The sequence below is a fragment of the Paroedura picta genome, chromosome 13 (genome assembly GCF_049243985.1).
Source record: "Paroedura picta isolate Pp20150507F chromosome 13, Ppicta_v3.0, whole genome shotgun sequence".
NCBI classification, from domain to species: domain Eukaryota; kingdom Metazoa; phylum Chordata; class Lepidosauria; order Squamata; family Gekkonidae; genus Paroedura; species Paroedura picta.
In genome coordinates this window covers 1272348-1289926 of record NC_135381.1, presented here as the reverse complement: position 1 = coordinate 1289926, position 17579 = coordinate 1272348, and the positions used below count along the sequence as shown (strand labels likewise).

Below are 17579 nucleotides of genomic sequence, written 5' to 3'. Positions count from 1 at the left end.
AATACCATGAAGGCTCCAGAGGGTTGTATAAACATCAGGTCCTGATACCACAGGCTTGAACACCCACAAATCTGGAAAACGCTTTCATTGTGCTGTGCTCAAGGAGCTCATTACGCACACATTGGATAATGCACTTTCAATGCAGTTTAGAAGTAGATTTTCCTGATTTTCCAGCTGCAAAAGGACGTTGGGAGTGCATTGTCTGAAAGTGCATAATGGGCCAGATCCGCTGAAAGTGCAGATCCGCTGCAAGGGAGCCATGCAAGACCTGTCCCCCACTCAGGGGAGCCATGCAAGACCTGTCCCCCACTCACGGGTCCATGGCCTACCTGCACTGAGGAGGACGTTGCGTGCTGTAGGATGCCAGGCTACGATGCCCACTCTTTTGGAGTGACCTTCTAAGACGACCACAGGGTCCGTCAGGGAGAGCGTGAGTCCGTTCTCTGGAATCTGCCATACCTGTAAACAGGGAGGGAAAAATTACTGCATGGAGCACTGTCAGTTTCAAAAAGGCAGGTGTCCGTGGCTCTTCCACCCCTGTTTGAGTCTCACAACCTGACCGTAGTTTAGATCCGGGTCCCCAACCTGTCTAAGCCTGTGGTCGCATCTGGAATTCTATCAGAGGGTGGCAGTGAGCTCGCCAACAAAATGGCAACTGCAGGAATCAGCACCAACCACACAGAAGAGCCCAAAAGAGAGAGGAAAGACGGGAAAAAAATTGTAAAGCCATGAGGCAGTGAAGGGAGACAGAATAAAACCAACCCCATGGAAGCAGCTGCTGATGAAACAATGCCTTTCATCTGCGAGCCAATCACAAGCCCTGATGGGCAAGAGGCTCATTTAACTCCACCCACTTCCTAAGAACACTGGGCAGTCGCCAGAGAAGGTGGCAGCTAATGCCATGGTGCCCACAAGCACCAGGTTGGGAGCCCCAGGCCCCAGAAAACTTGGTGGCAGATCATGCATCTGAATCTTGGCCTCTCCAGGACTAGTTCAGCATTCCCTTCGATAACCCTTTTCAGAAGTGATCACCACAGCGCCCTGCTGCCTGGGGTCAGGCCCCCTAGTTCCCTTCAGGTCACTTCTTCCCTGATACCTCTTTGCCCGGCTGCACCACTTCACGCTCGCCCAGTGAGATGGAGATGGTGGTCTCCCAGACCACACCAGGCCCACCGCCAGAATGGGGCCCTCCCCCAGCCAACTCTAGGCATGTTTTCCCCCGTTCCCTGGACAGGCTGCCTGCCTGGATTGCAGCCCCACGGAGGGTTGTGGGCTGACCTGAGCAAGCAGCCGTGTTCAGAGTCCCTTCAATGCCCCTAATAAAGGTGGAAGAGAAGAGCACCCTGTTTTTATCTTCCAATTCAGGATCCAAAGACCCACCAGAGCCAGCCCTCCTTAGGTTCAAGGAGCCGATGGGATCGGGCCATCCAGAGCAGGGCCAAGGACTTTATTAGGATCGTTATTTATTTCCAGTATTTTAAGCTTACTTTTTTTTTTTAAAGGCACAGTGGTTAGAGCGACAGACAAGTATTCCTACTCCACCACGGAAGTTCACCAACTGACCCAGGGCCCATCACAGACTAGCCTACCTCACAAGGTTGCTGGGAAACAGGACAGAGGAGAACAGTCTGATAAGCCTCTTGGGCTCCCAGTTAGGAAGAAAAGGGAGACATAAAAAGGCCTAAGAAAATAGTAAGCATAAAGCTGTAGACAGTGCAAACTAGCCCTAAATATTAAACTGGCCACAGTGAAAACAAAAAAAAAATCAAAACCCCAGAAAGGTCAATCGTAACAAACGGAGGGTGAGCGAGAGGGTGATGCCACTTTCGAGAAGCGCAGCCCAAGGAGGTGGCATCTCCTGGGAATCTTCCCCTGAGCCCTTCCTGGCCAGCTCTGCCTCTTGGACGAAAGCAGCCTAGAGTGCAGGGAAGGTCAGACGCTGAGGAAGCTCAATCATCCCCCAGCAGGGGGCAGCACAGCCACCCCCAGCGTCTGACAACTACCCTGAGTGCAGGGATGCTCGCCCCTTATGTGGATGTTCCACAAAAGGGGTGAGAATCTTTGTCAGTAGATTTATTTACCCGTGCTTTATTATTCGTAATACATGACTGGCCATTCGTACAGCTCCTTCCACGCTTCCAAAGCGAAAATTCACGCAAAAGAACGAACATGTGTGCAATGCAGTGAGGCCTGATCCAGGAGAAATGACGACCTGCCAGGTTCAAGGCTGAGTCCCTTGCAGAACCAAGTAGGTGCTCTCCCTACGGGCCACAGCTCCTACAGCCGTGCAGCAAACCCTTCTGGGGGCCAGGATGATGTCAAAGGAGGAAAGCCAGCGGTTTAAATGGTTTCGTGCCAGGGGACCCTTCAGACTGAAACCAAGTTATTTTGTATGCTGAAGTAGCCATCCTGCATGGCCCTTTGTAAAAATGCCTCTCGGTGCTCTACCTGAATTAAAAACAGCCACATGGCCTAGGAGGGAAGGAGAGAAAGTCCATGGCTTTCACTGCAGAAGCAGAGAAATGTAATGGGATTAGAGAGAGCACTCGTCCCAGGAAGCTTTCCCCCAGGTAGGAGGAGGAAGGAGGTTACCCACAGGGTCACGCACATGTCAGTGGCAGGGCCGTGAAGGAGCAGAGATCAGAGGAGGCAAGGGCTCTGATAATCCTTTCACAGGGAGTGGGGGACATCGCAAATCCCTTGCAAAGTGCTGCCAAGTGGCAGCTGATTTATGGCCACCCCTCAGGGCTTTCAAGGCAAGAGACTGTTCAGAGGAGGTTTGGGGCTAGTCACAGTCCTGATTAGTGCTGTTCTGACTGAGCAATCCTGTCAGAAGTGCACGCAGCCTCCCCCCCCCCTCACAGGGTGTCTCTTGTGGAGGAAAAAGGGAAGGTAACTGTAAGCCGCTTTGAGACTCCTTCGGGTAGAGAAAAGCAGGGTATAAAAACCAACCTTCTTCTCTCTGCCCTTTTCCCGGAGCTACCCCCTAAAAGCACACCAGCCAAGGCTGGTCCATGAGGCTCTGGTGAAATGAGGCTCTTGTAATCCTTTGCAGAAGAGAAACAGAAACTCTCATATCAAGAGCAGAGCAGAAGGAAAAGGTCAGCTTGTTCCTCAATGAGCCAGCCCAGTCATTCCTAAACAGGGTGGGGCACCACCTTTCTTTCTTCCTTCTTGTGTGTGAGGGATCAAATCAGAGAGGAAGTGAGCTTTGGCGCACAGGACTTGGCTGTAGGCATCGGCCTGTTAAATGCTTCTTTCCTTGTAGGACACATACTGAGACAAATAACCCTCAGGCAGTGGCTCTGGCCCTTTAATATCACCTAGATATTCCTGACACTGGTAGAATCGCTTCATCCATGTTTGCAGGGGAGGAGAGGAAGGAACATGCGGAAGCAGCAGCCAGCAAGAGAAGACTGTTTTGGCAAAGACAGCCAAATGCAAAGGAACGCTCTTTGGGGCCATTTCTGCAAAGTTCTAGGGCGAAACTGAAGACCCATCCTGCAGTCTGGAAGACTGGCTCTGAATCCCAGCTGCGCTGGACCAAGTCACAGCCAACTCACTGATGAGGGAAACACTCTCTTGGTACGTGCAAGCAATGAAGGCTCAGCCTGGCTGCGTCCTGCCCGTATTCGGCTGTGGATCACTTTCCCCTCTTGGCTACTCTGTTTTCTTCAGTTCTTCAGTGGATTTCACATTATTTAAACAAGTGAGGTCAGCTGTGTTCCAGGCCCTTCAATGAGTTCACCAGCTTGGAGGTACACCGTGTTGCTGGCCCTTGGTCACCAAGGAAAACCTTCCTGCTTCACGAACTGGAGAGAGAGTCTGTGTGTGGGGGATTATTCCATCTTCCAGTCCAGCTGGGCCTCAGATGCCCAGTGGCAGCCATAACATCCACAAGCCAAGGTTGAGGTTGTCGGTTTTCCTCATCTGAACTAACAGCAGTTTATTGGCATAATCAGCCTGGTAATACCATGAGCTCATGGAGCAGCCAACGGGCCCAAAGCTTCTCTGAAATGTTTGCCAACCTGGAGGTCGAGGCAAACCAGCACCTCACCATCGTAGCTTGGTGTAGTGGTTAGGAGCGCAGACTTCTAATCTGGCGAGCCAGGCTGGATTCCGTGCTCCCCAACATGCAACAGCTGGGTGACCTTGGGCTGCCCACAGCACTGACAGAAGCTGTTCTGACCGAGCAGGAATATCAGGGTGTCTGTTGTGGGGAGAGGAAAGGGAAGGCGATTGGAAGCCGCTTTGAGACTCCTTCGGGTAGAGAAAAGGGGCATATAAGAACCAACTCTTCTTCTTCTTCAGTAATCTCAGGGCTCTCTCAGCCTCACCTCCCTCTCAGGCTCTCTGTTGTGGGGAGAGGGAAGGGAAGGTGACTGTAAGCCGCTTTGAGACTCCTTCAGGGAGAGAAAAGTAGCATATAAGGACCAACTCTTCTTCTTCTTCTTCTTCAGTAATCTCAGGGCTCTCTCAGCCTCACCTCCCTCACAGGGTGTCTGTTGTGGGGAGAGGAAAGGGAAGGCGACTGTAAGCCGCTTTGAGACTCCTTCAGGTAGAGAAAAGTGGCACAGAAGAACCAACTCTTCTTCTTCCAACTCTTCTTCATCTTATAAAGGGAGACTGGCTCCAGGCTACAACCAGATCTTCCCATCTGAGAAGACCCATATGGCACCCTCCACAAAACCATGACCTAATCCAGCATTCTCCAGCCGAGTAGGAAGCCTGCAGTCCATTACTGTCATTCAAAAGTGGGTGAAGAATCCGCACTTAAGCAGTTCCTTATTGTTTGGCATGAGAAAAATCACTCTTCAAAGAGAGCGTTCAGAGTAGGAGGATTCATCAGGCAACCGTATGGCCACATTCCACTGGAAATCTCTCTGGAAGTTGAGAAAAACCAACAGGGTAGGGCTACTGCCCACCTTGGCCCCCTAAACAATCCCTTTATGCATTTCTTTTTTTAAAACAGGCCTTTCAAGTCTCCTCTGTTTAAACATAGACTGTTTATTGACGTAGAATGTGTTTAAAATTTTTATTAGCAGCCTTTTGACTTTCCAGGAGCACAATGAAACACATACAAACCACTAGTTAAAATCAGCAGTTTCAAACTGCTGGTGGGTGGAAGAACTAATCACCAACCGAGTAGCAGAGCCGTGAATGGTGCGCCTGATGGTGCCGTGTGCAGAAGCTGGGTTGGCAAGACCGGGCCATGTGGGTCCTCCACAAAACGCAGAGAAGAAGAAGAGAAGAGTCGGTTCTTCTATAAAATCAGAGTCCAGGAGCACCTTTAAGACCAACGAAGATTTATTCAAGGTGTGAGCTTTCGAGTGCAAGCACCCTTCCTCAGACTAAGGACTCCCAAACATAGTGAGGGAGTTCTTAGTCTGAGGTAGAGTGCCTGCACTCGAAAGCTCATGCCTTGAATAAATCTTTGTTGGTCTTAAAGGTGCTCCTGGACTCTGAATTTATTGGTTCTTCTATGCCGCTTTCCTCTACCCGAAGGAGTCTCAAAGCGGCTTACAATCGCCTTCCATTTCCTCTCCCCACAAAAAACACCCTGTAAGGGAGGTGAGGCTGAGAGAGCCCTGATATTCCTGCTGGGTCAGAATAGCTTTATCAGGACTGTGACTAGCCGAAGATCACTCAGCTGGTTGCATGTGTGGGAAGAGTGGGGAATCAAACCCGCCTCTCCAGATTAGAAATCCGCACTCCTAACCACGCCACCATGCTGGCTCTCTTGTTGCACAGGAGCCTGAATTTACTACCATATCCAATGGTCTGATTGATACTTAAAGGTTATAAAATATCATGGAAAGATACATTTTGACATAATTACCTAGTGATTGTAAATAAGAGTCAGGGGCCACTGAGGAAAGTGGTCGCCCTGGAAATTAGCAACAATCTGAACCTCATTCTGGCTCTCACTGTGATTTAATAAAGAATTTTTTTTTTGAATTGTAGCCCTCCCCATCAGCTTCCTTTTCTCTTCAAAAAATACAGCCTAGAGTAGCGCATTCACTCCGAGGTCATTGTCAAGGTTGCCAACATCACAATGGAGGGCCCATAAGATTATGAAGCCAGCTTTCTGGTGCGCTCATTTCATGCACTTACCATAACGGTGCAGTCCTCCGAGCCACTGGCAATAACCTGGTCATTGTGGGGACACCAGTCTATGTCCAGCACTGGTCCTGTGTGGCCGCAGACAGTGGGGTAGGATTTGTCGATTCTACCTGTCTGGACAGAGGGAAGAGAGCACTGTAATGTGCAGGACAAAGACAGCACAGGAGTCAGCATTCGAGTACTGCACACACAATAAGAAAACTTCAGGGGTCAAATGTATACGTCACACACACACAAAACAAGTCTGCAGTTTCCACAGGGCTGCTGTGTAGAGCCCTACCAATCCGGAAGCCCTTTTAACTAGCCCCCCACTCCTGCAGAGGGTCAGTGCAACCTTCACCCGTGTGAAGAGCTCCTGGCTAGAACTCGGCACAGGCTGAAATTCTATAGGAACGTAATGATATGGATTTTCTTCCATGTGTTTTCGCCATCTGGAATGTCCTAGGTAGCCTCTAGACTTTAGCACCACAGCCCCAAACTTGTGGCACTCTTACCCATGGAAAGTCTGCCTGGCTCCCTCTCTGTTGGGCATTGAGCCAAAGCAATACTTCTCCAAAGAGCCTTGGGGGGGGGGGGGTACCTTGATTCCCTTGAGTTGATCAGCTGCTACTATTACAATCTTTGTTCTGTTCTTACCCAACAGCAGCTTTTTCGTTGTGTGTGATTTCCTTTTATATTTTGGTTCTTAAGCAACTTCGGAGCAGTTACTCTGAATATTTTAACTGAAAGGCAGAATATAAATCAGGGGTAGTCAAACTGCGGCCCTCCAGATGTCCATGGACTACAATTCCCAGGAGCCCCCTGCCAGCGAATGCTGGCAGGGGGCTCCTGGGAATTGTAGTCCATGGACATCTGGAGGGCCGCAGTTTGACTACCCCTGATATAAATGATCCACGGAGCAGGCTGGAAAGGCACGGCAGTATTGCAGGACAGACAGAACACAGATCAGCCACCGAGGAACAGGCACACCATAACCTAGGAGAGGAAAGTTGGCACGGGTGCATGGTGAAGTCAAAATGAATGCACCCCCCCCCCCCCGACGAGGAAGCACCTCTAAGGTGAAAGAGAAAAAAAGATCTCCCCCTCTAAAGCTCACATCAAAAGAGCTGCAGATCAATGGGATGAGACGCCCGTGAAAAATTCCAACAAATAAATGAACACACCTGGTTCGGTAATGTCCGAACAGATGAAACCACAGGGCACGGCAGCATTCAGCAAATCAAGATACGCCTTCATGTGTCAATCGGGGGGTGGGGGGTGGGGGGGAATCAGCCAGTACATACTGCTCTTGCTATCTTTCTTTCCAGACTGAAAAAGGCTAACCAAAGGGACTCTGCATTCATCTGCCTGTCAGTCCAGGGTGTTCCCAAGAGACGTCCTGCTCCATCTCCATATAATGGCTTCTGGGAAGCTCCACAAATTCCATCGAGAACAAAATGGAATTTTTCCTGCTTGATCAGCAGGCGTCACTCAGCCCCAAACTGGCAGCAGCTTGTCCCGGCCCTTATCTTGGATCGCTGCCTTCAGACAAAAAATATGCACGTCGTTATCAGGAATAGACAAGGTAGGAGGGTACGATGCAGTGCAAAAGCCAAACGTCATCCTGGACTGACATTATGGGCTGCCGCTTGGTGGGACACGCTTTGCATTAACAGCCTCCAGGGTTAATCCCTCACAGCATCTCCGGACAGCAGGCTGGGAAGGACCCCTCTGCGTGAGATGTCAGGAAACCGTGGCTAGTCTGAACAGACAGGCCAGATGGACCGATGGTCCGACAAGGCGGCTACAAGTCTTCAGGAAAACAGCTGAACATGCAACGAAGCATGGTTGCACAAACAGACTTCAATGTTTGCCACATTTCAGCCACGTGAGCCAACCGGGCGAGGTGCTCCTTTCTGCCAGCACCCTTGCTCCAAGGGAAGAGGGCAGGACGGCACCAGGTGGCCAGACACACGATTGCTACCTGAAGACTCCGGCCGGGGAACGGACACGCTCCACCATCCGTTCCCGGATTTGCTGGCGTTCGCAGCAGTCACGGCAAAGCCAAATAACGGAAGCTCAGGCTCTCCGGGCAAGGCGCACCGTATCAAACTGTTAATATGCAGAACAGATTCCACAAGGGATGTGGTGCCTGAAAGGAAATTACACTCCTTACAGCGATTCATAGGAATACCAACAAAGCATCTACGTCAGAGAGCACCTGCAACGCTTACAGATGCCAACTGCCAGGTGGGGGGGGGGGGCCCTGGAGATCTCCCGGATGTGATGAAATTGAGGGACTATTTTTCACAACATGATCCACCATGAAGATGTGATCCCCCTCCCCCCCAAAATTCTGATGCACAAATCAGAAGGCCCTTGGTGGAGTCTTCAGGTAGCAATCCATTTGACTGTTAGAAACCTCCCTCTGGACCAGCAGTAGCACAAATCGCGGGAGGAAGGTTTATGGCAATCCAGGGAGGTGGATGTTACACAGAGACAGCTGCGGTTTCCTTTTAAAAAGTTATTGCAGAAGGAATTTGCCAGACAAGGGCACAATCAAATCAGAGTGGCCAAAACGCTATTCGGAACATTTCTGACTAGACAGGCTTAAAATCAATTTTGGTTTTCCAACTGGTGGTGGGGAGTGGGGGGTGGAGTTCATCCTCACTGTTTAAAGTAAGGAAATAGCATCAACTGGCTCATTCCACGATCCAAATGTGGAAGAAGAGAGTGGAGGAAGGAAGCTGGTCACAGAAAATGGGCCTGAAAGGCAAGCTAAGCTTTTCTCCTCCAGACGGGCTGCCGTTTCTTCTCTAGGGTCTGACGTTCCCCACTCCCCAGACTGCCAGCCCAGCGGCTGCTTATCGTTTAACAAGGAGGGCTGCATCGATAAGAGAGCCCCCACGTCTCCCGACACCAGATGGTTCATAGCCCAGGCCCTGGGCCTTCAAGGAGGAGAGCCCTGCCGATTCCGACCATGACAAATGGCCATTCGTCATCCGGCAAGTAGCCAGGCTCTCCATGACTAACCCTTGTTAAGATAAGTAAACAAGGCTGCTCCCCAAAGAGGGATGGATCATGGTAAGGCTGCTGTCATCAAGAGGCCTCTAAACACATTTAGCTCACATTGTATTTGGGAAGATGAAACTTGCATCTTTCACCGGTAACATCACGCCTAGCAGAGTTCAAGTTCTATCGAAGCACAGAGTTGGAATGCGAGGAGGTATCAGCCAAGAGGCAGATAGATTTGGCAGGCCAAGGATGCTCGCGGGCAAACAGAGAGAGAGAGAGAGAGAGAGAGAGAGATCTGGTATGGAAAGAGAGCTGTGTGCAAAAACAAAAGTTTGTAAACACAAAAGCTGTGTGGGAGCATCGGGGGGGGGGGGGGGCTGGGGGGCCTGGGAGCAGGGGAGGAGAAGCAGCCTCTGCTGAGGAGAAGGTCATCAAGCCATCCTGCACAGGGCCCAGAGCCACTGGTAGGGAAAGTGGATTATCTAGCAGACCATTTTGTGCTTAAGAACTACTTAGCAACCCTCCGGGGGTTACACATTTGCTGCAAAGTGCCTTGTGTGCGCTTGTGTGAGTGTTTTTGCAACAAAAGGTAATTTCTCAAAGGCAGCATCCTTCTTAGAGAGGCTGCACTGGGTCTAAAGTGGAAAACTGACAAAGAAAGGGAAGGAAATGATGAATTGCCATTCATTCCCATTTCCCCACAGCAATTCCTCTTCTGTGGAGGAACCAAGCTTAAGAGGGGGCTTGGAGTCCTCCTGGAATTATAATCGATCGCCAGTCTTCAGAGATCAGTTCTCCTGGAGGAAATGGCAGCTTTGGAATACAAGAAGAGCCACAACTGGACCAGGAACATCTAGTCCAGCCTCCTGCCTCACCAGTTGCTCTCGAGATCTTCCCCTGATGTTGTCTCCTGGCTCAGGGATGCAGAGGACTGAAGGTTCCCCTCAGTCTAATCCCATTTTAAAGCTGACTCTTCCTGTGGCCCTCCCTACATCCACTGGCAGCGAATTCCACATTTTTAATCACTCTGCGTGCCAAGGGGTGTTTCCTATGGCGCCCCCACCATGCTCTTTGCCCTGGTCCAACCCAGCCCTCCCCAGGAACAACCCCCTCTGGAGCTTGCACAGGACGGATCCTCGCGTGGCCCAAGCGAGGGCTTTGTTTATCGGGCCTCGTGTCCTTTAACATCCTGACTCACAGCTCTGTGGAGGGCTTGAGGAGTGTCCCCAGACGGCCGGTCGCTCACGGCCAGTCACGAGGGCCGACCCCCACCCCGTGCGGAGAGCAGGAACGAAGCAGCTGGGTGACCTCATCGCCCAGCGCCGTGCGCTTCTAGCCGAGCGGAGATAAGTGGCGGGTAGGAGCACCAAGGGCTTTGTGACTGGGGCAGTTTCCATGGAATGTCGGCTCTGGAACGTCGCTGGTGATGCACAGGGCCCCACCGCAAAATCAGCCGTCGGAGTCAGATACAGACGCAGCAAAAGCAAACTGCCAACGGCTTGCCAGAGCAGAATCCAGCACTTGGCAGAGATGCTGCATTTCAGGGAGGAGACGGCCGCCGGCTGAGACTGCTGCATCCAACGGGCAGACGAGCACCTTGCCAGACGAAGGAAAGGAGTCCGGGGGATCCGCAGGGCACTTTTTAATACCTGATCTAGTTCTTGTAAAGCAGGTGAATATATCTGTGTGTTTCTAATAAAGCTACAATGGTTTCTAAAGATCTTCTCTAACCGTTTAGCTATAAAACTAGTTTCCAACAGCCCTTTTGCTATTGCAAGCTGTATATTTTGCACTGGGAAACGCAGAGAAATTTCACGCGCTTGGCTGCCATACTGCCCAAATTCTCTAGGTCGGGTGATTAGGGACTTTTCATGGGATCCACGAACATACACAGGAAATTGCCTTAGACCAAATCAGAACATGGGTCTCTCTAGCTCAGGAGTGGCCAAAGAGTGACTGGAGATGTCCATGGACTACAGTTCCCATGAGCATGTGCTGGCAGGTGCTCATGGGAATTGTAGGACTTGGACATCTGGAGAATCACAGTTTGGCCACCCTGATCTAGGTCAATCATGTCTGCTCAGGCCAGCAGCAGATCTCCGGAGTCTGAGATACAGTCTTTCATATAACCTACTCCCAGATTCATTTTAAATGGTGCCAAAGATTGAACTGGGACCTTCTGCACGCCAAGCTCTGCAACTGACCCACAGTCCCATCAGTTTCCCATCAGGGAAAATCAAAAGGCTGGGACCTTCTTGCCACACTCTCGGGAAGCACAGAGGTAGTATAGACCTTGGGGAGGGTTACTTTGCAGCCAAATAAAAAGAAGGAGACTTGGTTCTTAGATGCCGCTTTTCTCTACCTGAAGGAGTGTCAAAGTGGCTTACAATCGCCTTCCCTTTATTTCCCCACAACAGGCACCCTGTGAGGGAGGTGAGGCTGAGAAGGTTCTGACAGGACTGCTCCAAGATCAGCAATATCAGGACTGTGACTAGCCCAAGGTCACCCAGCTGGCTGCATGTGGAAGAGTGGGGAATCAAACCCGGCTTGCCAGATTAGAAGCCACCGCTCTTAACCACGACACTATGTTGGCGTAGCAGTGAACTGGGAGAGGTCCTGAACACACATCAGGTACTAATCATTTCTGTAAAACAAACTTCACATCACAGAGTTGATTAGCTCACAAAGGGCAAAGTTTGAAGTGTGATGTTTTGGTGATAACTCCAGGCCTAAACTTGCCCTCATTGGCTCAAGGGTTAGCATCACACCAGGCCAGTATCTGTAAGATGGCTGAAGCAATTCCTCTGATCTGTCTCCTACAGATTTTAATATCCAGAAGTAACCCAGGACTTCTAGCTGCTTCTACACTGCTCTTGATAGCAATATGACATATTTGGCAGATATTTTCTGAAGCCAGCGAGGTTCTGCAAGGGGCAAATGACAGAAGCAATTTCCAAATCAGGTCTCTTCCCAGAAAAACAAACAGTACCTCCCAAACACGAGGGGTCTTTTTTGCTCCCAGTCATTGAACTAAAAACCAACATTTTCTTAGGCCACGTTTACAGTGGAAGCGCTGACAGCCCCTCAGCAGCAGCAAAGTTAGTAAAGACTCCAGCTAGCACGCCCACCTAAGCCACTGGAAGAGCGTCCAGGGATCGGAGTTGCAGCTTGTGATACGGCACACGTGTGTGTAAAGTTCAAATAAAGGATCGAATGAAGGAATCAGGTGCTGCTCAGAAGGACTGGGGAAAGGGCTGAGGTTTCACACTGTCTACAAATGGAACCACAGAGAAATTCCCTTCCAGATGGCGGCTTCTCCTAGGAGAACAGCGAGTTATAGCACTGCATCACTTGGCAGCCTGGGTAAGAGATTGTGCAGAAAGCACGCTTCAAGGGTGGGAAGGAGCAGACGGCTTCTGCATTCGGTGGCGTGTAACAGCTTGCACACGTTTCCTTGAGGAAATGCTGACGGGGCCTTTCTGTGAACGGGCTCTGGGAGACCACAAAGAGCGCAAAGGGAGAGAAACCGAACCGTCTCTAGCTGGCGTGCCAGCTCCAGTGCAGAAAGGATCTGGCCATGGTTACTCATGCCTTACTCATGCCTACTGCAAGGAATTTACACAGGGCTCCCTTTGAAAAGTGCTCAGAAACTGCAACTCGCCCAAAAGGTGACCGATACGAGTTCGCACGATTCTGGCCAGGACCCACAACCGACCTTGATTCATCTTTGCTGGTCACCAGCCAGTTCCCGGGTGCAACCAGAAGTGCTGGCTTTGGCCTTGAAAGCACTACATGCCTGGTGCCCCCCGTAGCATCAAGGCCCTCCTGCATGTGCCACCATTCTTTTATTTAGAGCAGATGCAGGCTACCAGTCCAGAGAACGTGTTCAAGGTGACCTAACCAAGTGGAATATCACAGAGCAGCATAAGCAGTTAAAATCAACAAACTATTAAAAACCTCCCTGCACTTCTACCGGGTGAGGGGTGGGGCTGCCAGCTCTGGGTTGCGAAATACCTGGAGATTCTGGGGGCAGGGCCAGGGGCGGGCAGAGTCTGAGGAGGCGAGAAACCTCAGCAGAGCATAACCCCATACTGTCTGCCTTCCAAAGGGGGTGTTTCTCCAGGGGAACTGATCTGGGCCATCTGGATACCAACCGAAATAGCAGGGAGTCTCCAGGTGCCACCTGGAGGTTAGAAACCCTAGTGAGGGGTCGTGACTAGACGCGAGACAGGTGAGATTCTGCAGCACTTAGGGCACATGGGTGGAACGGTCTTCTGGGGAAGGTCCTTCTAGCCCCTTTTCCTAACAGTTAAAAGCTATTTTGCTCAGGAAAGTGGCACCTTCATGTGCATGCAAAGCTTATACTCAGAATGGTCTTCAAGGTGCCTGACTGGACTCCAACTTTATCCTGTTGGTTCAGATCAACCGGGTCACCCACCTGAATCCAGCTCAGGAGAGTGTTTTGTTGCTGATGGCTCTTTGACATGCCTGACTTTTTCCTCCATGTTTCCTACTTTTTGTAATCCTAGCCCTATTGCATTGCTTATGCTTTTCAATTACATGGCTGTGCTTTACTTCTCATCACGCACCTTCACGCTCAGAGAGAAAGGCAGACTATGAACAAATAAGGCAAGTAAAATGTGCCCTTTGACAGCACCTTCCTCCTCCATCCCCCGCCCTGCCCCAAGGCCCACTGCATCTCAGTCAGAACAGATTATAGCATTAAGGCACACCAGTCTGAAGAACCTCTCCGCTACAAAGAAACCTGGCCCTGCCAGTGCATTCCTGACATCAAGAGAACATGGCCATCCATCTCCAGCAAAGCACGGCCATAAGGAAGGGCTCCAGACCCCTGCAGACCCCTTTACAGGCTCATCAGATCTCAGGGACAAAGGAGGGTTGGCCCTGGTTGATCTGTGGAAGGGAGCCCACCACGGACGTCCTGGGCTACTCAGCACTCCTGCAACCCTGGACCTTATTTCAAGGGCTCATTTCCTCAAAGTTCCCATTCCACCTAAAAATGGCAGCGGCGGCGGCGGGGGGGAGCTGGGGGCGACTAAAAGCAGTTGATGCAACAGAATAAAAACACTGATTTCTGCAGCCAAGCTCTGCCTGCTGCCCTTCCCGGCATGCCCCACGCCCCCCCCCCCTTCCCTGCTTCAAAGCCAAGAAGGGAGCGGAGATGCTTGAGTGGCACTCTTTTTCCCACTGTTTTTTAATTCCACACATAGACTTTTGCAACCACAGCTGCCAAGGGTTTCACACGGGAGGACTTCACAGATAACGTAAGCATTAGTTAAACCTCCCACACAGGAACACAAATCAAGCCTGCCAGGTCACCGGCACAGGGTGTGGGGAAGGGAGGGGGGGAGAGAACCCAGGCAGCAAAGGGTTAATCATCCGTGCCCACTTGACTCAGAGGGGCTCCTCTCTCTTTCCCTACAGCCGGGGCTCCTCTCCCACCATTCTCCAGGCTCAAAGTGGCCAATCAAAGCGCAGGGTGGAAATTATGCAGGACGCATGTCTCCCCGACCCAAAGAGCTGGGATGGCCATATATGGTAAAAACCTGACGGCTGCTGTTAGAGGCAGCGAAATGCAGCAGCAGCCGCAGCAGCAGCCGGGAGGGGGGGGGGTGGAGGCAGCGAGAAGAGACGGGAAGGGAAGGGAAGCAAACCCTCCGAGGCAAAGAAGAACTGCCCCATATATTTGGGGAGCAGGAAATGGACAACGATTTGCCAGGGCATCATCAAAGCACAGCCAAAACCACAAAGCATAATGAAGGGCAGCCCCACCCCTGGCCTGACCCAGGTGGGCTGTGCAGCTTCTATGCTTCGGGCTGTGCTCATTGTTACCGTTTCAGCCACAGGGATGCGATACAAACACGAGCGGGGTGGGAGGCCAATGAACAAGCCGTTCCACTTGCACGCTTGGTGGAAGGAAAGGACGGCTGGGAGGCTGGCTGTCGCTGAGCATGAAAGGAATTATGGCAGCCTTCAAAGCCGGCTTCCAAACAGGGCATCTGCAGGGCTTCTCCCTAAAATCTGGTCTGTTTATGTGGCCTTGATGGCTCCTGTCAACTGTTGAGAGCTATGAGCAGTGTGTGTGTGTGTGTGTGTGTGTGTCTGCTACACAGAGCCCCTGAAATGCATCGCATCTGCTGGAGATGGGAGCAGCCAACTAAAGCAAAGACGATGGGAGCATCAATATGAAAGGCTGTGTTCAAATGAGCACCAGCATGGAAAGAAATGAGCCAGCCAGGGTGAGGATATCAGAACTGGCAACCTCAGCATGGCTTGGGCTGTGCAGAAATTCTTAGGTTGCTCTGCTGAACCACAGGTGAGCCAACACAGTCTCATGCTGCAAGACATGTGCCTTCAGGCATTGCGTAACATATGCTATGGTTCCCTTTGCTCTTTTTTGTGTAAAGCGCTCTCGGCCCCCTTCCACGTTAGCTGGTGGGAAGAAATGCATTCTTTTCCTTGGAGGTCTAAAATGAGCTAAAACTTCCCTCTGAGTTTTTTAAATCCCCCTCCCGAGCAGAAAATAGACAGGGAGGAAAGTGTACCCCCCCCCCCAAAAAAAACCCAACAACAACAGGGGACAGAGATTTGGAGGAATTAAAACTAGAGAGACTTCAGGAAGGAAATTTCTGGAGACTTCAGGAAACGCTTCTGTGACCCAGCTGGCTGCATGTGGGGGAGCTGGGAATCAAACCCGGCTTGCCAGATTAGGTGCTCCTACTCATTGCACTGTTGGCTTTTGCCTTGCTGGCAGGGGCTCATGGGAGCTGCAGTCCCTACGGGGTTGCCATAACTCAGGCACAACGTGTCAGGACTAGGACTTCCCACCGACATCAATAACAAGAGGACACAAAAATGGCTATTTCAGTAATGAGCCAAGGGTCTGAAGACAATTTCAAAGATTTAAACCAGGCTCTCTCTAAACTAGGGCTTGCAGCGTGCCTCAGACCCTCTTTAGGAAAGCAGTTTCTCACACTTTTGACATTTCTGTGCGGTGTCCTCACATTGGAACCATTAATGGCCCATTCCCTTGCCTGGCCCTCACCAACATCTATCACATGCTAAATGTGGTTCTTCTTACCAAGGGCCCCTTCTGGCCATGAGGCTGTTCTTGTGGTTGGGTTCACTTCTGCTTTGCATACAAAAGGTCTTGAGTAAAAGCCTGGGCATCTCAAATAGTTAAAGCAGGATTGAAAAACATGCTTCTCTGCCTGAGAACCAGGAAAGTCACTCCCAGGAGACAGAACCCTAGAATCCTAGAGTAGGAAGGGCCCTCTTGGATCATCTAGTACAACCCCCTGCACTATGCAGGATAATGCTGAACTAGACAAATCAGGATCTGACAGCTTCACACATCATTTAACATTCAATGCCACAACCTCCTGGAGTGTTTCTTCACCCCAAAGAGGACGCTTGTGGACCATGCAGCAGGCTCCCACAGAGAAACCTACCAGCTTAGCCTGGGGTTTAAGGCGATTCTCCACACCAGCAATGCTCTCTCCTCACCCCACCATGAATTCGATATCTTTCTTTGTGGGCTATTTTAGACTGTACCCTCCTTGGGGCAGACCTGACCATTCTCCACAACAGGGGTAGTCAACCTGTGCTCCTCCAGATGTTCATGGACTACAATTCTCATGAGCCCTGACCAGCGCTTGCTGGCAGGGGCTCATGGGAATTGTAGTCCATGGACATCTGGAGGACCACAGGTTGACTACCCCTGCTCTACAATACTGTGCACACACATCACATTTCACAAACAATAAAAGACTGGATGGAATATCCTACCAATAAACACAAAACCCAGCCAGCAGATCTCTGGCGCTGAGATGAAGGAGGAAGGGATAAAAGGGCACTGCTTTTAAAATCAATACAGTCAGTAGTGACTGGAGGGAGTCAGATTCTGACAGCAGGCACTCTGGTCTTGATTCGAGTCCAACATCATATTAAAGTACCAATAAGAAAGTCAGGATATGAGCTTTCAAGCTCTCTCTGATGAAGGGCCTCAAATCTAGAGGACGCTGTACCTTTTATCTGCTGTTGTCCTACTAAACAGACAATGGTTTGCTTTCAGGGCAAATTCTGAATTTAGACCCCACCCAGAAGACACATCGCTAAAGCCAGAAGCAGGGCACAGACAAGCAGGGCTTTTAAAAATCAGACACATTTGGAAAGACCCTTTTCCCACAGAGCTTTCTCCAGTTTCCCCGTGAAAGGTCAATGATAAATCTAGGAATTCACTGGCAATTTCAAATCTGAGTGCAAAGGACGGGGACCACCAGCCTACGAAACAGGGGTCTCCATCTCCCCAGCAACAAGGAGCTTGTTCTTTCCCCCTGCCAGCAGCCATAATGAAATGAGACAGACAATGTAACCAACAATGTGATGCCAGCAGCAAGAGAATTCAATTCGACTAAGCAAATACAAGCTGGGCTCTTCTC

General features: G+C 50.7%; 1 protein-coding gene and 1 long non-coding RNA gene across 5 annotated transcripts in view; one reads left to right on the top strand and one right to left on the bottom strand.

Moving 5' to 3' along the window:
- Nucleotides 1-17579, bottom strand: part of CORO1C (coronin 1C) — a 49903-nt gene that overhangs the window by 9202 nt on the left and 23122 nt on the right. For 3 of the 4 annotated variants that reach the window (XM_077309109.1, XM_077309111.1, XM_077309112.1), the window contains exons 3-4: nucleotides 6115-6237; nucleotides 330-459 (exon numbers count right to left, since the gene is read on the bottom strand). In XM_077309109.1, coding sequence (XP_077165224.1) covers nucleotides 330-459; nucleotides 6115-6237 — 253 coding nt within the window. The remainder of the gene's footprint in view (nucleotides 1-329; nucleotides 460-6114; nucleotides 6238-17579) is intronic. The other variant, XM_077309110.1, reaches the window with a different exon arrangement.
- On the top strand, nucleotides 10351-17577 carry LOC143823141 (uncharacterized). Its single transcript, XR_013226388.1, has 4 exons — nucleotides 10351-10789; nucleotides 11535-12480; nucleotides 15252-15454; nucleotides 17213-17577. It is a non-coding gene; the product is annotated as an uncharacterized LOC143823141 (long non-coding RNA).